Source organism: Neopelma chrysocephalum, unplaced genomic scaffold, assembly GCF_003984885.1.
Source record: "Neopelma chrysocephalum unplaced genomic scaffold, ASM398488v2 Primary Assembly neopelma1_81, whole genome shotgun sequence".
Lineage (NCBI taxonomy): Eukaryota > Metazoa > Chordata > Aves > Passeriformes > Pipridae > Neopelma > Neopelma chrysocephalum.
In genome coordinates this window covers 873,667-899,183 of record NW_020897743.1, presented here as the reverse complement: position 1 = coordinate 899,183, position 25,517 = coordinate 873,667, and the positions used below count along the sequence as shown (strand labels likewise).

At 37.4% G+C, this 25,517-nt stretch overlaps 1 protein-coding gene across 2 annotated transcripts in view; it reads left to right on the top strand.

The window, feature by feature from the left end:
- Positions 1-25,517, top strand: part of CHM (CHM, Rab escort protein 1) — a 55,933-nt gene that overhangs the window by 18,364 nt on the left and 12,052 nt on the right. For both annotated transcript variants that reach the window (XM_027690397.1, XM_027690396.1), the window contains exons 5-13: positions 2,423-2,780; positions 4,227-4,343; positions 4,994-5,114; positions 7,039-7,264; positions 16,770-16,847; positions 20,405-20,509; positions 21,027-21,090; positions 21,769-21,865; positions 24,233-24,325. In XM_027690397.1, the coding sequence (XP_027546198.1) occupies positions 2,423-2,780; positions 4,227-4,343; positions 4,994-5,114; positions 7,039-7,264; positions 16,770-16,847; positions 20,405-20,509; positions 21,027-21,090; positions 21,769-21,865; positions 24,233-24,325 (1,259 nt within the window). The remainder of the gene's footprint in view (positions 1-2,422; positions 2,781-4,226; positions 4,344-4,993; positions 5,115-7,038; positions 7,265-16,769; positions 16,848-20,404; positions 20,510-21,026; positions 21,091-21,768; positions 21,866-24,232; positions 24,326-25,517) is intronic.

Genomic DNA, 25,517 nt, shown 5'->3' with positions numbered 1-25,517 from the left:
GAACTCCAAACTTTCTGAGAAAGTCACTTACTGTGTATCTGACAATTTACATGTTCTGTTGTTTTTGCTTAACTTTTATAACTCCTATGAAGTAACCATTAAACATTTATTTTGAAAGAATAAACAGCTGGGTAGCAGTATAATATACACAGTGCAAGTCTGAAATGAATGGCCTTAGAACAAAGTGCATCCATCAAAGGAAAAGAATACTGTGTCTACAACAAGCTGTATTGAAAAAAGGCAAATGGCTGAAAAATAAATAGTGAACACCTGTGCTGAATAAATTAACCAGCTGGTTGGCAATTTTTCATTTGACCTATCTGAAGGGGTTGCTGTTACAAGGCATTAATAAGACACATTCATTTTAAGATATTCCTTTGTTAGTACCATTAATTGATGAATGGTGGAAGATAATATTCTAAATTTACACAACAATTTGTCTGCAGATGTATTATTTTTTTCTGAATTAGGAGAAGAATTGTCTGTACAGAAGTTCAATTTGAGTAATTTTTATAGACAGTTCTTACATTATTCAGAGATATTTGTTCCTATAGGAAGGATGTCATGAATTTATATTATATACAGTTTTTAGGCTTTCATTATAAAAAGTGTAGAGCTGCAAATCATGGAGATTTACGTATTCTTTGATAGGAAGTGAATAGAGATTTAAAATATGTAAAAATAGAATTTCTCTTGCACTGCTTTTCAGAGTGATATAGAAAAATACAGCGTATTATGAATCCAAGTTTATTTTGCTTTGAAAAAGTAATAATCAAGTATGTTTAAAATGGGATTGAAATGTACACTGAGATTGGGAGAAGGAAGAAAGAAAACCTTCCTCTGAAATTTTGTGTTATAAAAAGGTTTAGGATGAGTTAAATAAAAGTTTCATTCTTAGATATTGCATTAATGGCAAGAGCTTTTGCAGTTTTCACAAGCACCATGTTCTAAATTCCTGAAAAATAAAACCCAAAATCCAAACAGAACCTAAAAATTTGATTTTCATTTTTATTTGTTGCAGAGATTACTTTTTTACAAACCATTTGACAAAGTGCTTAGCTTTCCTTGATATTTTATAGTTATTTAATGCTTGCAATATGAAGCAAGAAGACATAATTAATGTACAGCAGCAGACTTCTTTCGTTAGTGCTTCCTTGTAGCAGTTCCTGTGTTTCCCAGGGCAGTATTTTACTCCAGTCAGGAGTTCAGTGCTTCCTGGTGGCTGTGCCCAAGCTGATACTCCTTCCAAACTTTCCATGGGTCTGTGTGAGCTCCCTCAGTTCCCAAGTGAGGAGCAACTTGTTCCTTGTTAGCAGAAATCCTGCCCCCTGCACCCGACTGGGAGGCTGCAGGTGTGTGAGGGAGCATTTTGGTGTGTTTGCTGAATAATCCCTCGCTGTCCCCTGAATTTTAACCATCCTGTTAGTGAAATTTGGTACTCTGTGTTTGCAGGTCACCTTTAAAATCATAGTTCATTAGTTTTCAACCAAGATTAAATTGTTTATTCAGTGCCTTAATGGCTTGTGGTATAAAGATAAAAAGATAGCGTGGAATTATTGCTGAAGTCCTTTCACTTACAATGACATTGATTTGATTCATCTCAGCTGGTAGTGTAAACTAAACCAAGTTCAAAAGTACTACTTTCTAAGGTAGGTGTCATTGAAGAACAGGATAAAAAGAGTAGATGAGATTAAAAGTGGAGGGCTGCTTTATAAGGGGAATTTTAAAGGAGTGTTGTGAAAAGGAACTGGCCTGTGCAGAGTAAATGTTGTTTGGGAATGTCCCTCCTGTGAGTGGCTGCCTTCAGCCACAGCACAAATTTGGAACACTTGGATGAAAACAAGTATTACTTCAACAGCTAATTAGAATGCAAGGGCAGAGCTGAAAAAGGAATCTGAAGATTTTACTTAAACTTTGGGTCAAAGTGGCCTGGTTCTGCTGGGATCGTGGCTGCAAAGGAGGCTCAGCCTGCAAAGCACTTCTGTTTCTCTTCTGTGAGCTTGGTTTTTACAATATCCCACCTTAATGTATATTTGTATTTCAGTTTCAAAGGTGTTTTTAGTCCATAGGGAACACCAAATCAAATTGCTTTACTGTTTCTATTTTAAAATATTACATTTCTGTTGTTTCTGTAGCTATGTGTTGTTTCACCATGAGGGTCTTGATTTTTATTTTGAGTACGTGTAAAATAAGAACCCAAATTTTCATTGTTCTTTTTTTCTCGATAAAAAAAGTCCTCTTGAATTACAGCTTTGCAGTCAAAGAACCAGAGTTCTTTAGTGGGGGGTACACCTGTTTTGGTCAGGATAAAGAAATCCTAATGCTTTTCCTAGAAATGCTGGAGGTTTTCATTCTGGCACCGACTCAAAACTTTGTTTTTAAGACTCTTCAAGACTTTCCCCCCCCTTGTGTTTTTAATCAGTCAGGATTCAGCTGAAGGTGTTGAAGAAGCTGGTGCACTGCCAAAGCTGCCTGTCCTTGGAGCCTCTGGTGCTGAGGGAGTTTCTCCAGGATCAGAGTGTCCAGCAGTGGAGAGCCCCTGCCCAGAGCCGGAGAGCCGGGAGCCAGAGCAGGCCACGGGCACGGAGCCAGCGGCTGCCACGGAAGGGAATGGGGCAGGAACCACCTCTGGGACTGAAAGTTCTCCTGGAGAGTCCACTGTGGAACTGGGACAGACAGAAACTGCACCCTCAGAAACTCCCACCCAAGAACCAAAGAAAGTTACCTATTCCCAAATTGTCCGAGAAGGCAGAAGGTTTAATATTGATTTAGTTTCCAAGGTAGGAACCAAGTGACTTTTTCATGGAAGTACATTTACTTTGCTTGAATTGCTGAAATGTTAAGAAAATCTTTAATGTTGAGGACAGTGACACAGTGCCTTTGAGGGAATCTTCAGATGTAAACAAGACTTGCTATCCTTAAAACAAATGGCTATTTAATGTATGTTCTGAAGTGTTTGTTTATAACCAAAGAGAACATAAAACGTAGCTCAGAAATATCTCCATAAAAGTGAATTTTATGAAATTTAGTGCTTAGGTAATACCTGCAAAATTGCTCCTTTTAAATAGTACCATTAAAAAATAATATTTTTAAACAAGGAAAATCAATATACATGTGAATTTTGGATCTTTTTAAAATGAAAAATAATTTTCCTATTGGAGTGCTTCCTGGGTGTTTGACTTTCCTGTGAAACTCTCATTACTTCTCTGTATTCAGACTAAAACACTGAACTGTAATAAATTTTATTGGAAGGAACAAGTAATTACAGTTAATCCATAGCATACAAGGTGACTAAAATTAGTTATTAATGTGTTTAATTCCTACTGGTGTGCATTTTACTTAGAAGAGAAACTATTAGTCTGACATACGTGTCGTGCTGTTTTAACTCTAAAATCTGCCTTTTATCTACTTCAGAGTATTTGGATGTGGCCTTGAAAACTGCAATTCAGTGGAAATTTTTCTTCTGTGCTTTAGCCTGTATGTGCACTCTGCCATACAGGGAAGTTTTTTCAAAGCTGAATGCTTAATTTTACATATTCTGCATGAAAAGATTTTTTCAAACCTCTGGAAACCGGAAAAGAAACTTTCTTCACTAATTCATTAAATTCTTTGTGAAGACACTATAAGATGCAAACTTTATGTTCCAAATGTCGATCCCACTTCCATGGATCGTTGCAAGGACATCATGAAAACACCAGTGAGGGGACAGTGGTTGAGCAGATCATACTATTATATACTTTTTCTGTTGCACTGTGTGTTAATTGCAGCGAATTCCAGAAATTCAGACACAAGAACAGTCAGCAGGACAAGACCAATAGTTTGCACTGGTGTTTCCCTGGCTCGTGGACAGAGGCTTCCTTGTAGTGTTCTCACTGGTGTTCCAGTAAACCTTTATTTGGAAAATTCCTGTCATCTTGCAAATTCTGTTACTTGAGACACAAGACTTTTCAATCCAGACAAACATCTTCAGTTCGTAGTTATATTTCTGTCCCTTCTGTATTTCATTGTATATTTGTAACTTATAGAAAGAATAAATGTAGCCAATAATAAATTAATAGAACAGAAGTGACTAAACCATAACTGGGTGGTTATGGAGTTTACCTGTGGAAAAGGTGACACTGTCATTTCAGGTAACTGAGGGAACAGCTACTGAGGATTTACACAAACAGCATCAGGAACTTCACTGACCCTCTTTGCTCACCCTTTTCTCTCTCCTCCCTGTGCAGTTGCTTTTCTCCCGGGGTCTGTTAATTGACCTTCTCATTAAGTCCAACGTGAGCAGATACGCTGAGTTCAAAAATGCCACACGAATTCTGGCTTTCCGGGAGGGGAAGGTGGAACAGGTACTGTGAAATAACTGCTGCTTGGGTTTAATCTCAGCTTTTTACAGTCAAGAAGCTTGAAATCGGTTTTGTGAGAATTTTGTAACGTTAAGCTGGAATTTTTCCTTAATTCTCGTTTTTATTTAATTTCTGAAAGACAAGGTGTTTGCGTGTGTTATATGTAAATATTAAAAAAAACCAAACTAAAATAAGATTGTGCAGTCCAGGATATTGACATAAATCTTTGCCTCAGGCTAAATATTTAAGCCATGATTGACTTGGCAGTTAATTCTTAAAAATTCATATGGTTTAGGTTTTAAAATTCATAGCATAGACTTGATTTGTGTCTCTGCTACTTACGAGAGTAGTCAGTGTGGTAATGGCAACAGGAGATGTTGGAACAGTTAATTAATACAAACTCTACTGATTAACTCTGCAGTCAGAGATGCAAGTGAAACTGAAGGGAAATAAGAAAGGGAAGAGGCTAAAAAAGATTTAAAAATATTCTTATTGTAGAAAATTGGTAACTTTTTTAATAGTTATACTAGAAAATAACAAATCTGTACGAAAATAACTCCAATAGAAAACAGTAATCTAAAATATTTGTTAAGTATTCAGACTGATGTTGCTTGATGCTTTTACATCTGAAATTATTAACAAATATTTTGCAGGTGCCTTGTTCTAGAGCAGATGTGTTCAACAGCAGACAGCTCACCATGGTGGAGAAGAGAATGCTAATGAAATTCCTGACATTTTGTTTGGACTATGAACAGCACCCTGAGGAATACCAAGGTAGTGTCTCCTTGAACAGGGCACAATCCCTTCTTAGCAGTTCTTTCAGTGAGGCACAATTTTGAGAGCTCTCCTGTGTTTTCACATGGTTTATTTTTATGGATTCATTTTCAAAGTATGCTTTGACCTTTTCATGACCTTTTCACTTTGGTGTTAAATTCTTCTACTTAAGCACTTGCTCTTCTAGTTCCCACATCATTTATTATTTACTTTTTTCTTTAACAGCAAAATTAAATATTACATCAAGGTTGCCGATTGCTTTTTATCATTTGTAGGTATTTCCTCCCCCTCCCATGTATTTTTTAAAATAATGTCGTGCATCTGATTTTTCTTTCTGATTTTTGGATACTGTGTAAATCTCCACAATATGTCACCACAAAATCAGAAATGGAGAAAATGGAATTTTTTAACTTTGAAAGTAAATGTAATTTAATGCCTTGTAGTTGTAGAGGGCAGGTTCAAAGTGCCTTTATCAACTGTTGGCTTACTTAGATAAGAGGAAATCAGAATAGATTTGAGGTATAATGTGTGGAGAATAATGAGCATTGGGTCAAAGAGGGAAATTGGCTGACAGGAGGAAGGTGCTTTCGTTTGTGCTCAAAGAATGAAGTGACTTTCTCAGTTCTTGGGAGTCTAAAAGTAAACTAAGGCAAAGAAAAAAATCTATCAAAAAGAAATAATGAGGAAAGAGGAGTAGATCAGGTATTGAAGTTTCAGACCAAAAGAGATCAGTGCTTTTGGAGCTTGACAGTAGCTTAACCAGGCAGTATTTTTGCAGGAATCTAGTGTTAAGGAGAAGTAATTGTTGGGACAGTGGTTTGAAGAGTTGAACAAGGCTGTTAGATTAATACAAACATTAGAGAAAATTATTTTAAACATATGCAAGAGAAAATGAGTCAGTGCTGAGATCTGGTAAGATTAGGAGAAGGAGAGTGTAATGAACTCCAGAAAATCCTGACAGGGCAAAGACTCATTAGGCTGAAGTGGTTTATTGATTACAGGTGATCCCAGTTTGCTGCTGCTGGAAGAAATGGAGGTTCCCAGAGTGAGGATTATAGGTGGTATTTAGAAAATTTATTAGTAAAAGAAGGAGACGCCACATCAATTTTAAATGAATCCATTGATTCATGTGCCTAAATAACATCAGATTCGTTTTACTTCCAGAGACAGTTAAACAGATTTTGTTCCTACATTTTAAAATAACCTGGGAAGTAGTTGGGAATATTCTGAGTCAGATTAGGCTACTGTAAAGACTTCAGAAATTTAAAATTGCTCTTGGTGAGATCATTGCATTCGTGGGAAGGCAGACTTTTAATAGGGAGAGTTCACGAGAGTAAAGAATTTTTTAAAGCTTTTTTCTGTAAAATACAGTGTTATGTAAGAAGCTGAAGTGAGGAAAAACTTGAGAATTTTTTTAGAATGATAAACCCCCAAACCCTGTCGTTCCATGACTTACTGCATGGCTGCACAAAGGGCAGTAAGGTACATTTGTAGTAAAGCAGTGGTTGAATCTTGAACAGAATATATATCTTGATAATACTGCTCTCTGCATTGATGGAAGTGTTTCTGAATTACTTATGAATTTATCCAGGACTTTTCTCTCAGGATTGGGAGATGGAGTTAGATCAAGGGTAACAGAATGAGTAGGTGAAGCCATATTTACAGTCTGGAGACCCACACAGTGGGTTTGTGGTATTTTGAAATATTTTAATGGAGTGATATTTCTGTCTTGTGAGAAAAATCACCTTCTGGGAGTAAATTTCTTGAACTTCCTTGACTTGGATGATCCATTTTCAGCAGGGTGTTTGTTGAAAAACTCACTTGCTTTTGTTTATTGAAATGTAGAGGCACTTGTGGAAGTGGGAGATATGGGACAGTACAGAAGTAACGCTGTGCTCTGCACCTCAATGTGCTTTTTCCTCAGACCACGAGAGCAGCACGTTTGCTCAGTTCTTGCAGACAAGGAAGTTGACCCCCAGCTTGCAGCACTTCATCCTTCACTCCATTGCAATGGTTTCAGAGACTGAGAGCAGGACTCTGGAAGGTCTTCAGGCAACAAAAAAATTCCTGCAGTGCCTTGGCCGCTACGGCAATACCCCGTTTTTGTTCCCTCTCTATGGGCAAGGGGAGATCCCACAGTGCTTCTGCAGGTAAACCCCACTTACCCAATCCATGCCTTCCCAAAAGCACCTCCTTGGTAATCTAATAGATGTCAATCAATAGGAATCTTCTTGCTGCGGGTTCATGTTGGTTTTCTGTGCTTCACATTTTCATCGGCTGTGAAATTCCCCTCACTCCAAAAAGAAAAATGAAAAAAAAAAATTTGGAGATGACACTCCTGTAATACTCTGCAACAATTTTCATTGTATTGCAAATGCAGCTTGTAATAGCTGGTGGCTGTGGTGGCTGCCTGTGGTGATAAGTCCTAGGAAATGAGAAAACCTTAATTTAACTCACATGTAGCTCTCACATTTTAAATCTGGCAGAGGAGACTTAGAGTGATGTGTGTCCAAAAGGGTGGCTGTGCTTTGGGGTAGGTTGGGAATATTTGTGCTTTAAGTCTTCCCTGAAGTTGCAGGAAGATACATGTTGTCAGTTTGTGTTTCTAACTAATGCTGAGAATGGATCTGCCATTTAGAGTTAGATATAAAATAATGGACTGGATTTTTATGAAAGAAGCAAAATTGTGCCACATGTGCAGTTTATTATTAGATTTAAATCAAAACCTAATTCTTTCACCTTTCTTATATCACAGACTTGTACAAACAGGGCAGCTGATGTGAAATCATGTCCTTGTCCTCTTGGCATCATTCTGTAGATGTGTCTAGACCACAAGCTTCCCCCCATGGATTGAAGAGCAGAGAGGATCCCGTGCAGCCCCGTTGCACTGAGCCCCACTCAGGCTGCAATTTTCCATTCTGACATCTCAAACAGCAGCCATATGTTCTCCACTCCTTGAGCCTTAGAAAGTAATTAAAAGAAAAAACCCCAATTCACTCCAGGATAAAACAGGATCCACTTCAAGCTCTTTACTTACCTGTGGTCAAGTGACAGTGTCCTTATCCTGACCCCTGAGGTGTCCTGTGGTCCCAGCAGTGGAGCTGGTGATCCATGCTTTTGGGGACCATCAGGAATCCCTGTGCAAAGGGCGGGTAGTTTTAATTTTCAGTTATTTCCAACAGTTCAACTGGCTTTCAAAAGGCTGAGGGTGTTTTTCTCCTCTTTGCTTTTGCTGGCAAGGCAGTGTTTCCATCTGCTCCATGTGGGTTTTAATGTGGTAACCTGTAGGTCTGAAGTAAACATTAGCTTTGTTAAAAAAGGCAGCATTGCCTGGTGAGACCAGTTTGGCTGAGTGATATATTTGTACATCAGTCCTTCAAATAGCAGTGCAGGCTCTTACCTGCTTTGTTTGTGGTGGACAAGTTTTGCTTTTTACACGTGTGCTACTATTAAATTCTGGTTTGCAGCACGATGTTGGGCATTATCTTCCTGTCTTGTCTCTTTGATAGATTCTGTTTCTTTTTTCCAGAACAGTACTTAAATTACTGCCAGAAAAATGGCCTTAGCAGCTTGAGCCTATTTGGCTGTATGTAGGATGGATGCAATTATGTGTTGATAGAAATGTTCTGGGATAATTGTACTCCACTGAACAGAAATGTTATTTGGTACCATCTTTTGTCAATAGCCTTTCAGCTGTTCCTTAAACCGTGTTTATGTGGTGATTTTAAAAAATGTGGATCTGTGTAATTAGGTAATTGGACAGACAACCTGTGAACAGGAGTTGTTTTAGGCAACTACTCTGAATACAGTCATGGAATAGAATTTGTGTTCGTGGATTTTATGGATGGACTTCATGAGAGACCAGGTATCTGTATGTGACCAACAGATTAATAAATCAAAATATTATCAGAGCCATTGTACTAGTTGGGCAGTTAGGCCTTCCTTGACTTCAAATACCTGGGAAAAAGAAGTGAATTTATAATTAAAATTAGAATTTTAGTTGCATTTTCCCCCTGTAGGTTCTTCTCCATATAGTTTTTTTTGCATTCTTGAAATTCCTTTGGCTTTATTTTGTTCATTAGCCAGCACATACAGTTTTTTGATCTGCAACAGCAATATATTTCAAGAGTTAGCCATAGTGCTGTCTAGAAGTATTTATAAATATTCTTATCATAAAATCATTCCATGATGACAGGAATTCTTCAGGTGACCTCAACTTTCTATTTATGTCCATTGATCTCTGCATTTTAGGGGCTTTTTTGCTAAAATATAAAGTCCTACAAGGAAGATGGTATTTTAACAGTTGAAGCAAATTAATCTGTCAAACCAAGAAGTAACTATACTTTCAAAAGGTTTGTGTTACAAAGATTCTAATACAATTTTTTTTTAATTGTCTTTGGTTTTAAGGGAACAATTTAGGAGGCAATCACAAGATTTTTTGAGATGAATCACAGTTTTTATCTGTGGTCTTCCCTCAGGATTATGTCTCGCTAAAAGTGAACCATATCCAAGGAATCCTGCTCAGGCTGGGGAGCAGAGTGGTGACACAGAGCCTATAGATCACAGCCCAGAGCTTTTATCACCAGCTTATCAGGGGAAGGTGTCACCTGCTCTGTGATTTCTCACCACTGTTCTATATTCTGTTTAATGTAAAGCTCTTAAGCGTTCCTTGCAGCCAGTGACACTGTGTGTTCTCATCAAGGCTACTGTTATAAATGGCACACATGCATATTGATGGGAATGAGCCAAAGGCGTTTGGAAGTCACATCCCTGCATCCCAAATGAATTCTGCATAAACACCACAACGTTTCAGAACTGCTGACGACACCTGAGCGAGTGAAAGCGGTGTTAGTTCTTTATTGGTTTAAGCAGGTATGGTTTAGGAGAGAAAATTAAACTTTTATGTCACTGTAATGTACAGCCCAGTATGTTGAGGTACAGATGTGAGATTCCTGTCTCCACAAACTGGATTAGTGGAACAAGGAAGGGCGTTGGAAGCCTCGTGCTCTTCCAGGCAGCAAAACTTTACTGGCCTTTAACTGCTTCCTTTGCTTCGAACTTTGTGGTACAAAACTGTTCTGTCTCTTCCTTTCTAATGATGCAGCAGTGGTTTGATGTTTAGCAAAAATGAATATAGTAATATCTCGTTCTTGAGGAATATCAAAATGGTGTGGTAAATGTAAGACACCAAAACCTCGAAGTCTGAGGCAGCCAGGGAAGGCAAGACCTTCCTTTGCTGTTTGCAGTTTGCTGTTGACATGTTTTTGCAAATCTGTGACCCAGCTTTCCTTTCCTTGAAAAAATGTCCCCAAAACAAAGCTAGAATTGGGCATCACTGTAAAGTCGGTGATACAACATAGAATACTTAGTGTCATTTTTGATGGAGGTTTTTTCTGATTGTAGAAAACATTAGAAAATACCCCAAATATTTTCTGATTTAGGAGGTTAATGTTAAAATTGTCAGCTTTCAAATTTTCCTTTGTAACAGGGGAAAAAAAAGGATATTTGACCTAAAAGTGTGAAAGAGTTGTTGACTATGAGGCCATAGTTGCTTTTGCATGCTTTACAGGACTCCTCTTTGGTAACTTGAATCTCGTTTCTTCCAGTTTTTGAGAAGCAAAAAAACTTTGGATTTTTTTATGATTTTCAGGAGTGTTCGGAATGCTGTTTTCCAGATATTTTTTCAGATAGTTTATTTTACAGTTCAACTCACTCAAGCATGCCTGTATTTTTCAGTTTTCCTTGAAGGGGAATTCTTTCAGTTGTGACTCTCCTCAGCCCTGGCCAGAGCTTTCAGTGGGTGACAGTGGAGGTTGTGGCCTCACCTCTGTGGCCTTCCCTCACTTCTCCACGGGGTCTGTATTTGGTGGGCAATGTCACCCTTTTTAGCAGTTGCTGCAGGTTCCAGCTGAAATTGGTAATTTTTGTCTCAGTGACAGTGACGGCAGTAATTTTGTGATGGAGGAAAGATCTGATTAAGAAGTTCCATCTCTTTCAGTCCCCATATTTACAGGAAGATTAAGAGTCCGGGCTGAGATAAGATGGATTGTGGGATTGATTTGGAGGGTTCCTGTATGTATTTAAAAATGAATAATCAGTTTTTACCCTTACATGTGAACTATTATCTACTGCAAGTGTCAGAGCTTCTGAGGTAGTCTCAGGTCCTTTAACATTCCCAATTATGTCCCTGTTACAATCTCTTGGAAGGTTTTAGTGGTCTGAAATCAAGACCACACTTCAGGAAACCTGACTGTAATAAGCACTTAGAACTGATATATCAAAATTTGAATGCAACACCCTTTTCAATTAACTCCATTCATGAGTGTCATGACTCTACATGTAAGCAAAATAGAGAAGTTTTCTGTTTGTTAATTGTGTGATTTGGCATTTTAATGAGAAATTCAGATACTGTTCATTCTTGTACAATCAGATGTGACAGATTTGAGTCTCAGCACGTGTGCAATCCTGTGCAAGTGTGAAACAGTCACAGGTGATTTAAAAAACATCGGCTGTATGTGAGATAAGAGTTCAGTCCTCCATTTCATTTTCACATTTATATATCTCTTACCACTTACAATTATTCCATTTCTCTGCACCTCAAAATGTAAATTGAAATTACTGATAACTTGTCACTGTTCTCAGGTTTGTACTGAAATACTGAATATATGAGTAGCTGCAGTGCTACTCTCTTGCTTTCCTCTTGTTTCCACCTGCATTTCAGGGAAATAATAAAACTTCCAATGTAGTTGGGCTTTTAAAGACAAACTTGATATATTTCTCCTCACTTTGTTGGCAGATGAATGTGAAACGGGCAGGCATAATTAGCAGGATTGTTTGTAGGATCAGTTGTTTGTTTTTCCCTCTAAGGAGAAACTCTTGCTTGGGATAAACATGAGGGAAGTGAGATAATCCATCATTCTGAGACCTGTTCACTAGTGATGGATGGATAGATTGGTAAAGTAACTCAATAATCTTCATTTTTTTCAGGTTATTCACAGATCAGTGAACCTTGTCGTTAATAAAGCTATGGAATGCTTTTGTGTCCTTGCCCACATTATTCCTCAGAATTTGACAGGAAAGACTTTTAATTTGGAAATAACCTTTGTTGTGAAATGCATTAAGTTTATGAAACTCAGAAAATACCTTCCCATTTTAGATTTTTTTCTTTCTTCTCAGCGAGTGTTTGTCAATTCTTTCATGTTTGGAAATTATTTTTTAAACAGAGCTTTTCTGCTCCTCGTTATTTCCCTGACCAGAAATACAGTGTTCTGCAGGAGTTTACACCTTTAGCCAATAGAATATATCACATTAGATGCTCTGGATCATGTGGATCTTGTCAAAGTATATTGATTTCAGATCCCTAACTAGGCATGGCAAAGTTTTCAGTCAAGAAATTGTAGGAGTTGGAATTACATTGTCCTGCTCTCATTCTTGATCATTCTTGGTACATTTGAAAAACATATTTGGAACCTAAAAGCACAAAATATAAATGCTATTATGAGAGGCTTTTTCAGGATTTAATAATTAGGACAATGATGGTAATATGAGGGAGATATCTTTAATATGTTATTTGATATTGCCTCCTAACAGTCCCTTAGCAAGGAAATTCCTCTCTGGCTGGGTGGGGATGTGCAGATCTGACTTACAGGGTCTCCCTGAGAATTATCACTCAGACGTGGGAATACGTTCCAGCATTATCAGGAGATCTGTGGAAATGACATGATTGTTTATTATTGCAGCAAAGCTGAGATGTGAAGGCAAATTGCATTTAGCAAAGTCCTTTTTCATTAAACTAAAGACAGAGAAAGGGAGCTCCCAAAACATGCCAGAATTAATAAAACAGTCCTCGAATTTCACTGAGGGTTAAGATAACTTGAATTTTTATGTCTTTTCTGGAGGCAGAGAACAAATAAATGGGTTTTCTAGATGAGCTAATGCTTAGTGACTGGTTTTAGTCACTGGTTTTGTGCCTCTGCCCACGGGTCTCTGGGGGGCACAGTTGTTGTGTCATTGCAGCCAGATGACCTTGTGTGTGAGGAACAACTTCTTCTGGAACAAGGGCGATGGAATCAGAGCCAGGCAGGTCCCCTCCTTCCACCTTCCACGGGGATGAGTCTAGGGAGTGAGTTTGTAGTTAACTGCCATCACAGCAACACAAAATAACTGGACTTTTAAAATTATTTTTTCTTTTTTTCCCCTCTCCAGCTCTGTGGTAATTTCTTGCAATTCCCACAGTGTTTTAACCATCATTTCTAGGATGCTTGTGAAATAGTTGAACATGTTTCCTGATTGATTCTCACCTCACTTTCATATAAATCATCTGGTTTTTGAGTTCAGCATCCCAGAGAATGATGCTTAACCTAGATTCATTAAAAAGTGGTGTTAATTGGAGGATCTTTGAAAAATTTAGGGGTGATAAAGCTGTTATTTTACAAAACAGCACTTTTACATTGTGATTATGGACATTCTTGACAAAACTTCATGGCTCTGGAACTACTTACTTTAGACCTAGTCTCAAATTCTTCACCTCAAATTTTGCATTTTTGCTGACAGTAGCCCTGTATTTAATCACATCCCTCATTATCTTTGAACAATGTCTGGATTTACTTTGCAGTTTCTGGAAACACAATAAATTTATTCTCAAACAGAACTTATTTATTCCCCTTTTTGCTTCAGAAGTGACAATATGTTTCTCATAATACTTTTATGGGACTTTTTCTGACTGTACTGTTACCCACAGAAATTTTCATAACTTATAACTGTTTGCAAAAACCGTAATAATTTTAACTTCTCTTAAGATTTCCTTGTGAATAACTTTTTTAAGTTGACTTGGTAAACACTGAACTTTGACTTTTGTGTGGGAAATCTGTGTTGGGAAGATTAACCATCTATTTTTTTTTTAGCTGTAGCCATTTTAATTATTTGATTTGTCTGTATTCCACTTGTCAGGGTTTTTAGAACATGCAATAACATTGGAGGAAATGCTGATGTTTGAGGGGCCTTCCAAGAAACACAGAATTTAACATAAGAACCAGGTCACAGCTTGCTCTGTGTGTAAAAATAAATTGAAAGAGGAAAATTCATTAATTCAGCACTTGGCATGTTTTTCTTTGATCTTTCTCCAAAGCTCGCTGTGCTGGACATGCAGTGTTCAGCTTTAAGGAGAGAAGCAAACAGTTTTTGCTATGGAAAATTGTACATTTAGAGGGAAAAATAACCAATTTTTTCATTAATTACTGAGTGAATTTCAGGAAGTAGAAGACAAATTAGATGCTAGAAATACAAACTGGTTTTTTTGGTGTAAAACTGTGATACAGTTTCCAATATTTTTTTTCTGTAGTTTGAGTGAACTAAGGGTAAGTCTGTAATTTCAGTGTGTTTATGGTATCTCTGGGTTGAAAATCGAGATGTCAGATGGAGACACATTCTATTTTTGTTCAATTAATATCGGAGAACATTACATCAAAGCAGTAAACTCCTCTTGTATCAACAGATGCAGCAACCCTGCAGCCTATTTTCTCTCTTGTTACATTAGTGTTTAATTAAAGAAAACAACTAGTTGGAGGCAGTTACTTTCTGTGGAATGTAATGAAGATTTATTTTGTAAGTGACCTTCACTGTATTAGCTGAATCAGTAATCAGTAAAATTAATAGAATAATCAAATTATATACAAACTCATAAATCATGGTGAATATGCTGTCAAAACCTCAGCTTTTAATATGTCCTATTGTTTCACAGCTGTATTAAAAACTGCAACTGCTGAGTCCTGCCTTGATGGGGACTGAAATGGCATTTAAAGGCTGTGGATGATGGAGGGCTACCAGGCCAAAAATTTTCACAACTCTTAATTTAGCTGTAATATGATTTGATGTCAGCAGGGCAGAGTTGAAGCTGAGTACAGTGTTGTTGCTATCTTTCAGCAAAACTTGAATTATTGGGGTAGGCAGTCGCCAGTTAATTAGAGTAATATCAGTTTAAATGTCTGTCATTTAGGGTTAATGGTATCAAAGAGTTGCCTTGTACCTGAAGTACAGTCAAATCATCTTGAATAGCCCATTGTATGAAAGTAATGTTAGCACAGTGATGTTACTTTGTCATAAATTACTGGGGTGCCATTTAGTTTAATATTTCAATTTCTGTATTTAAATAATTTTGGCAAGTTCTTCCCGATTGTGTCATTTTTCGTGCTGGGCTGTTCAATAGGTATTTTGGCTTTCTGTAATTGTTTAACAACACAATCAAAATTCCTTTCCATTTTCATTTAAAAAGAGAAGTTTTCTGCTGGCCTCTTATAAAAACAGGTCATGCCCTCCTCCCCTGGATAGAAGGTTACTCTTGGAAATAAGTAATTCACATTTTTGTGCAGCCAAGCAGCAAAGTTCTTTCAAAGCAAACTAGAAAAATCAAGTGCATATATCAAAAAGCCCCTGACTGTGGTTGAAGTCATAGGAAAGATGTAATTTAATGTTTTTAACTAAGGAATCTTAGTTATAATTAAGTTAATAGCGCTATTCTTACATATAACTTATGAAATAAATTCATCTGAGTTGGTTTGAAAGATGCTGATATCTGCTTTGTCAGGCAAGGAGCCACTGATTGCAGCATTAGAGATAATCAGCCTGTAGCTCAAGGCTCTCTAATAATCCTTCAGTGGATGTTTAACCTTTGTGTCATCTCCAACAATCTCCAGACAGCCAAGGCTGGGATTCAACATGGGGATATTCTGCTGCTTTTGCCTGAGCACAGGGGTATTTCCAGGGAACTGGGTGTTCCAGTTTGGGCAGTGGCAGTGCTGGTGCTGACAGCTCCTTGGGCTGAGCCTTCTGGAGTGAGCTCAGAGGGGGGTGTGGGTTGGGGACACACTGCAGCCCTTTGCTGTGCTGCATCAGGTCATCCAGGTTTGAAAGGGGTTGTGGGACTGTTTGTCTTTGAATTGTCTCAGAGGATGTTTGAGTGACAATATTGATTCCACTTTAGGAAGTCGTGTTTGGAAAGTGAAAGTTTTCTTTTCGAGTTGACCATCTATGAAGAGATACCAAAATCTTTTACTTCAAAATCATAAAATTGCAGCATGGTTTGGGTTGGAAGGGACCTGAGAGACCATCTTGTCCCACCTTCTGCCATGGGCAGGGACACCTTCCACTATCCCAGGCTGCTCAAGCCCCATCCAGCCTGGCCTTGGACACTTCCAGGGATGGGGCAGCCACAGCTTTCCTGGGCAACCTGTGCCAGGGCCTTATCACCTTCACAGGGAGGAATTCCTTCCCAATATCCCATCTAACCCTTCTCTGTGGCAGTGGGAAACCATTCTCCCTTGTCCTGTCACTCCAGGCCCTTGTCCCAAGTCCCTCTCCAGCTCTCCTGGAGCCCCTTTAGGCCCTGGAAGGGGCTCTCAGGTCTCCCTGGAGCCTTCTCTTCTCCAGTGAACCCCCCCAGCTCTCCCAGCCTGGCTCCAGAGCAGAGGGGCTCCAGCCCTTGGAGCATCTTTGTGTTCTCCTCTGGACTCATTCCAGCAGCTCCACCCTTTCAAGTGTTGGGGCCCATGGAGTCAGTAAATCCATCCTCCCAGAGGGCACAGAGCTTGGCCTGGCTGTGACACACAGTGATTACCATTATTTGTGATGGGAATAACCTTTGCTTTTCCCTGTTCCCAGGCTGTGTGCTGTGTTTGGGGGAATCTACTGCCTTCGCCACCCTGTGCGGTGCCTGGTGGTGGACAAAGCCTCTGGCAGGTAAGGGTGACACAGTAACCTTCTGTTTGCACACCAAATACAGGTGAAAAATGTGGGGAGTCAATTTGAAAAAAAATGATTCTTCAAAGATCCTCCTTGGTATTAATAACACATCAACCTTGATTAAAAGTAATTTGTGTATAGGTCCTCCAGAACAAGGAAAGTGGGTCTAGAATATAGAAACTAAATTAATTTCCCTGTGATATTACTACAGCTCCTGATCACCCAAGCTTGGAAGACAAATCATTTCAGCTGCCGGGGGGCTGGTGATGAGTGATGTTAGTTTTCCTTGTGGCCTTACCTACTCTAATTGATTTTCATCAGATGACAACAAAGCCCTCTGTTATTGCATTTTTAAAAATGGAGCTCACCTAAAGACTCATCGGATTAATCTTTGCTGATAATGCATGTCACTCCGAGAGAAAAGACTTTAATGAGTTTTTAGGTAGATTGTTGTCATAAACTATGCTGCCCTCTTATCCCAGAATAAATTCTTTTACAACAATATCAGGCCTGTAGGCAGGTTTAAAGTTGAGCTGAGAAAAATCAACCCAGAGTTTTTCCAGTAGTGGCATTTTTCACACCTCTGTAAATTGTTATGTTTCTGTTACACACATTCTATCAGTTATCAGCCTAACTGCAGAATTTCCTCTCTTAAGAGTTTGTTTTCAGCTTAGTTTATATAATAGAAAGTTTTAGATGTTCTGTTGAAAATTTTGAAGTTTAGAAATGATGTAGTAACATTTTATTAGGAAAACTAGTAGTTAAATGATGGAGGGGATGTGTTTACTTCCCAGATCACTGCACACTGGATTCCTTGAGCTGCATTTGTCATAGCATGGTCAAGTAGTAGCTGTTTTTCCCTAAAACTGTGTAAACAACAGATTTTATCTTTCTGTCAGTTCCTGCAGGTTCTGAAGTTCATTGCACACTTTCAGACTGTGAGATGTAAATGTGATAGCATTTCCTCATGTGTGTTGTTCTAAATGCATAATTCATATGCAGATGAAACTATGCCCCTTTCAGAACTCTGCAGTTTATTTTAACACTAATATTTGAACTGTTACTGTAGGAAGCTTTTTTTCCCAATAATGTTTAAATAGTTAACTTGCTCTTTCAGGGGGACATTCTGAAGACCTTTGAAAGTAATATTTTCTTTATAAGGTTATATGTGTTCCAAAAGAGGTGGAGTGCTGCTTTTCCATTAACCTGCTTTTTTATGTTTTGAATCTAATAAGTTCCCCAGGGTTCAACATAGATTTCAAGTATCTTTTTTTAGGCTATTAGGCTGCTTTCCTGGTTCACTTATGACATTTCAAAATTGAAGGATAGATTTTTGGGGAGCAGAATTATTGAAATACTTTTAAAAGACTTTATCAGACTTTCATTATTCCAAAAACATGGGGCTTTTAATAATGCCATTCTCTGATGGTGAATATGAAGAAGCACAACACATCCCAGATCACTGTTTCCTTTTTTTTTCTTCATAATATCTCCATCCTCACTGTGTATTCCCTCCCTGCACCAGCTTGTATTTCCTCTTGGCTTTGGGCTTCAGTGTTTTGCCTAATAAAAATCAGCTATCAAGTTGTTAATGAGGCTATTTATGAGATACTGAGCTTTTGAGTCAACAGACCATTAATAGTAATTGGTAATAGGCAAATTCATATCTGGTTGTCAGTACAGCTGGCTCTGTGTTCCAGAGGCAGCTTCTCTTGGTTACAAATAGCTTACACTCACTACAGGAGAAATTTAGTCACATTGTGGAGGATTCATTTTAGAGCATCTTCCACAGCCTTCCAGGCTTCACCCATGTCTTAATGCAATTATTTTTTCACTATCTTTAATATTCTTGGTTTAGTACCTGTAAGGGAAATTTATACTTTTATCTGCAACCTTGGTTTTCTTCTCAAACTTTTAGTTTTGCATTTAATTTAAAGCCCCCAAATATCACCAAAGTTTATTCCAACTCCTTTCTAGACATAGCTCACTTTGCTTTTTCACATTTTCCTACCCATACCTGTACATACAAAGAACAGTAGATTTCATCCCCAACTCTACAATTATTTTTCTCATTTTTCTATAGTACTTTTAATAGTTTATGAAAACAGGATTCAGGGAAGACAGGGTGAAAGTATAGAAACTTCTAGACATCCCTATTTTAAGGTTTTGGTAATACACTTTAAAATACCTGTTTTTTATGTAGTGTACCAGGTCTGCTGTTTTAATATGTTTGCAGAACATCCCGTGTTATTGGTAGAACTCTGATGCTCTGTTGGAAAATAAAAACCACATCATATTTCTGAGGCTGAGGAAAAAGCACATTGAATGCACGAATCATATTTTTGTTGTTGTTGCTTTTCTCTGTGTTTATTGTAGGTCACTTTTGGGGGTATGTATGATAAAATTCCATAATAACGGGAGGCGTTTTGTGTTGATCACACTTTACACATGTTTCCAATTACATAATTCTGTCTCAAAATGGAAGAGATGTGACAAATGGACATTTATACATCTGTAATAAAAAGCTGTAGCAAACACAGTAATTTACATATCTGAAATACTGCGGGCTGGCTCTGGCAGTGCTGCTGAGTCCATTTCAAGGATGTCGCCCTTAGTCCATTAGTTTGGATAATGAGCCCTATAAAGTACATTTATAACTCGTGGCACTGCAAGGAGATGGATTCTAATTTTCATCCTTTTATCTCGACACATTGAAAGAAGGTCAATGGAGGGTTCGGGATGATTCATTGTCCCAACACAGATCAGATGACAGAGACCTGATAATGTCAGTGCACAAGTGTTTGCTGGATTTGGGAGCAGCACTTGAAAGAAATTCTCTCAGCATCACCCTTTGAAGTGAAGTGGGACTGAAATTAAAGCACTCTCTTTCCCTCTCTCTCAGTTTAAAATCTTATCACACATATGACCTGATGCTATTCCTGAACAAAGGAGAGGAAACAACACTTAGCAGGAAAATGAAACGTGTCGTTGCTTTTGCTGGCTTTGAGTGATGCAACATGACATTTAATCAACCTTTCCCCTCTGATAATGGTTGGGGGGTGGCAGGGAAATTGTTCCATAAACAATAAGAAAGGTTATAATTAGAAATGAACTGCAGCAGCTCCATTTCCTTGTTTATTTGCAGTATTCAAATGAGAGCTTGAGAATGAAATCACTGAAATTAATAGTATGGGAAAACTTCTTAAAGTTGCAAGTGAAGCACATGTTGAACAGAATTTGAAACTCTGGTAATGCTATGCGTTAAAACACTGCTTGTACTCTTACATTTCTTTTAGTTACTGTTTTCAAGGCACCTGTTGAATTTGAGTATAGGAATATATGTAAAATTGACTGTTTTGAGTCCTGTATGTTAAATTGATTGAAACATTGATAAAGCCATTCAGAAGAATTTAATTTAAAAGGTGATTTTCATACCTGAAGAAAAAGTTAAGTAAAGCTGATTTGCTTTATTTATTTATCAATAAATGTTCTTATGCATGCTTTTGTTACCCTATATTGAAATTTCTTATTGTGGTTTGGTTTCTTTTAAACAGATGCAAAGCAATAGTGGATCATTTTGGACAAAGAATAAGTGCCAACTATTTTATTGTGGAAGACAGTTACCTGTCAGAGAGCACATGCACAAATGTGTGTTACAGGTATGAAACAATTGGACATATCTGCCTTTGCCTTCAAAGCAGTGCAGATATTATTAGCAAAGCTGTAGCAGTGAGTGCAGTGCAGAAATAATCCTGGGCACTGGAGGAGCAGAAACTGCAATTCGTGATCTCCCTGCTGTTATTTCCCCTTAATCCCAAGTGTCCTGTGCTGCTTGGAACATTGAAGTCCTGGAACATGCTGCTGCTAATCTTGGTCAAATAGACAAAAGATGGTTTTTTTAAATCAAAAGGATATTCAAGCTTTTTTATACAACTGCATTGACTCATCATCTAGTTTGGTCACTGAAAATAGTGCATTAATGTTCCAGATGTGTTCCTACTTCAGCAACAGGCAAAATAGCCCGCTAAGAATCACATTAATAAAGATTATATGGTGAAATAACCTTGGTATTACCAAAACTATTATTCCAAATTGCTATTTTTTACGTGTTTTATTTTTACAAAATTATATTTTTTTATATAATTATTTTTACATATTTCTTTTATTTAATTGTAGGCAGATCTCCAGAGCAGTGCTCATTACAGATCAATCTGTACTAAACACAGATCCAGAGCAGCAGGTACACACCAATTTTGTATCACTTGTCTTTATGTATTGTATGCATTAATATTTAATTGTGGGAGGAATTAATTCATGGTTTTGTTTCTGCTAGAATTACCAGTAATTGTTTAATTTGTTTTAGTCTATAAAACTGTTACAAATTTTAGTTTAGTTTAGTTCAATTACTTGGATTTTCCTGTTTGGAAAATGACACTATATTTAATATAAATCATCATCATGGCTAGGCTTCGCAAACGAAGATTTGGGAATTTAAAAATAAAATAATAAAACCACACTATAATTAATAGAGTTTCTAAGCTGCTGTCTTTAAGGTAATTTATTTTGCTTGCTTTTTGATTGCTTTGTAATAAACTGTTACCTTATCTTAGTATTCTGTTAACTGTTAATTATTTATCTTGTCTAAACTTCATTCAAAGTTCCTTTTTCTTCCACATTCTCTTTTACTGTTGGAAGTTCTTACTGTTCACTGCCAGATCCTTCCTTAAATGTTTCTGCTTCATCAGCCTCTGCAGTCCTTTAAAATTAAGGATACTAATCACTGTTGTGGTTCTTCTGTGCTAGTAAACCAGCAAACCAAATTGTGTCCCTGTCTGCAGTTATTCCTGTGTTGAGAACTGTGCTGGTTGCCTCCTCCTCCACCATACTCTGCTTTACCACAGGCTCTTCTGCTTCCCAGGTTTCCATCCTGACAGTGCCTCCCGTGGAACTGGGCAAACCAGCAGTTTGTGTCATTGAGTTGTGCTCCTCAACCATGACCTGCATGAAGGACACGTGTAAGTCAAGAGGGTTTTCCCCTTTGACTCTGTCAGCTCTGAAACTAAACTGAAAATGGTACAGTGGGAGCTTTTTATCTTCTGGAAGTTGTGGTTGGAGGTGGGATTATGTCCCTTTATGAGCATAGGTGAGGAGATATATCATGATAGACATATCATGATATGTTTGAGGTAAAATTATAAAAATTCTTCTCAGAACTTTGTTACCGCATTAGATGCTTTAATTCTAAAAATATGAGCAATCACCTTTTCTGAAGGGCCATCCCAGTATTTGCATTAACAGTTTTCTATGTACAGAGCTTTAGGACTCAGTTGTTGGTATTTTATGTGAACTGGAAATAAATGAGCAACAAAATGTTCTTACTGGGTATTTATTTTTCTTTCTAAATTCTTCTGCTGAATTCTGTTAAGTAGATGACCCATTTGGGACACTTGTGGAAGATAAATAGAATTAGAGGTGACCTAACAAAAAATAAGTAACTGTAATAATAACCAATTTATTTTACTGTTACCTAGGCTTGAACTCAGTTCTTTGCATATGAAAGAAGAGTGAACTAAATGATGAAGTCATTCAAAGTTATATTTCCTACTTAAATAATAATAAAAAAAGTTATAAGCCTGTAATTAAGAACTTAGTGCCATAAGGCATGTTGTTATTAATTATCCCTTAAATAGCTGCTTTTTTTTTTTATTTAAAGGTTCACAAAATATATATAGCAGGAAGTGAAACTAAAGAAGGATTGATGTCCAACAAATATAAATTACTAGTTTCATGAAGGTTTTTATGGTGCTGAAATATTAAGGTTTCAGTTATTTACTTTTCTCCATAAGTTCCTTTCATTTCAGAAGAGAAGGTACTGCCTTCCTTAATGAAATTTGTCTTCATGTATTGAAATAATAAAGTTCTATATTAGGCATAGCTGAGTTCCAGTTATGGAACATATTTCATAATCTTTTAAAAAACTTTTACATCATTATCTGCAAATGGGTTTTAACCTGACTGATTTCTCCTTGGAACAATTATTTAAGATAAGTATACAAATACATCCACTCTTTGATCACACTGCAGAAATGACAGGCACATCATCTGTATTGCCAGTTGAGTGGAACCAAACTCCTTCACTTGCCCTAAAACTGGAGACTGTAATGATGAAATCATGAACTAAACTCATCGTTCTTCTGGCTGCAAGAATTACTTGAAGACAAATGTTGGCAACCACTGTAACTAATGCAGTTATACCTGAGTAAATCAAATATAATCAAAATATATACTGATGACTGGGACTCACGGCCATAACCTTAAAGATAATAAAAAAGATTTTAGAGAAAGTAAATGATGTGAACTTTAGTGATTTATAACTGGCTGTTTTTGAGGAAAAAAATAAATTGTATCCCATTGTTTGGGATTGTAAACAACTAGTTAAGGTTACAGGGGCACTTTCATTATCACCACCAGTTTCCTTGTAGTTTTTTTAGTACATATTCCTTTTAGGCAGAAGGTTTGGGTTGGGTCGAATAAAAAATGAATATTAATGTTTGAATATAATCTGTTTGTGTGCAACCTAAAGGAAGAGGAGCATGAAGGGTTAAATTTCTGGTCCTCATGGAACCACTGTCAAACTGGGCAGGAAACCTATTTAATATCTGTGTGATGTACTGGAAAATAATGACAACAAAACCAGCCAGGCTTCAGAGGGAAAAGAGAAAAATGCCATATAGATTTAAAATAATACCCCAGCTCTGCATTGCTGTGAAATGGATCAGGAATTTACAGTAATGAAGAAAAAATTAATCAGTCCAAACTTTGTACAGAGTTATGTTAAATTTCTTCGTGATTCTCTGGTGGATACTTCTGTACTGAGGAGTTTCCAGTAGCAAATGAGTCTGTTAAGGTGGTTTTATGAAAAGTTTTAAGATGAGGCTTTTAAATACCTGAATGAATGGCTGTAAAATCCAGCAGAGCAGCTGGTTCTGTGTCTGAACAGAAAAGAGGCCAGGAGCTGCATCAAGTGAGTATCTTTTTTAAGGAGTCCACAATTTCATAAGTTTTCAAAGCAGAACAAGTAAAGGAATAGTTTAGCAACTTTTATTTTCATGAAAACAAGTACATTAGCAAGAAATCTAAATATCAAATCCACATTATTCAAGCAAAACTGAATTTTCACAAGTAATACAGCTGTACTGTATTATACTGTGTGCTGTATATACACTGTATTTCCATAATACAGCCCTTCCCTGGGTTAAACAAAGTGATTTATATGAAGAACTGTGATTTCTAAAAGCCTGCTGTGCCTTTTAAAAATTGTAAATGTTATTTATCTGTCTCTGTATTGGTGATTGTAATTAGTTTGTGTTCTCTTTCAACAGATTTAGTCCATTTAACCTGTCCATCAACTCAAACTGCAAGGGAAGATTTAGAGCCTGTTGTACAGAAGCTATTCAATGTAAATGCAGAAAAAGGTAAGAATAAATAAATGAAGTATTAAGATATTATTTTAAATAATAAATGTAATAAATGTAATGTACCTCGTAACTAAAATACCTGTTACTGAGCATCTGAATCCATCATCAGAGGCAGCAAATGGTGAGCTGCTCTTGAGATATCAGCATTTCAAAGTCAAGGGATTTATCTTGGGAGTGAGATTGATTAGACAGATGTTGGGGTTGTTGTATTCCATGATCTGCTGTTCCAGGTCTTCTCCAGCTGTGGTTTAACTTCAGTACCCAGAGGCTGTGAGTGTCTGAGACCTTCTTCATTGTCACGCTTTCTTTTTACCATGAAACATATTTCCTTCTCAGCACACCTTCCAGGGCTGCAGGAGTGAAATGAAATGTTTTTGAAGCTGGTGTTTTCACACTGTCCTGTTTTAGTGGTTTCTGTCACCTGGGTATCCCTGACAATAGTTATCAAAACCCCAAGAGTTTGTGATCTGCCTTTCTCCTCCCGCTGCCACATGTGCTCAGGGCTGGAAGCTGCTGAGTTTTCTTTGCCTGCTGTTATTCTCAGGCTGATGCTCACCCTTTTGTTGTCTTCAAGTATTTCCTTATGTGAAATTCTCTGGGTTCTGCTTGAAGCCATGGAAGCATAAAGTTGTTACATATTGTTACCAGAAAGATAGATTTCCAGGAATTTTCAGTAATGAATTATTTGGCCCTAAATTCAAGGAAACCTTGCCAGCTGCTTTCATGAACTTTGGCCTTGAGATGGAAAATTTCACAGCCCCAGAGCAAAGCAGCTGTTGACAAAGCAGGTGCTGCCTAGAAATTGTCCCTGAGATACTTTGGGCTAATTTCACACAAGTTTTTGAAATTTAATCCCGAGATCTTGTATTTAATCATATTTTTGGTAATGCTCACAGAATAGGTCGTGTGCATATAGATGGTGCTGTGTCTAAGCCTTGCAAAGCATTTTTAAATATAGTATCCATGCTTCAAGACAGTAAATCAGAGTTCTGTGAGGAAACAATGCTCAGCTGTCAGTGACAGTGGTTATGTTGCTATAAATACAAGTTACTGTGATGTGGAAATATTTTATAATCTTTATAATTGGTTTGCCTACAATATGTAGAGTACAGGTAATAGTGCAGGTAACTTTTTTCGACTGGAGGGTTGCAAACACTTTTCATGTTGCTGTTTGTTAACTTAGAGCCTG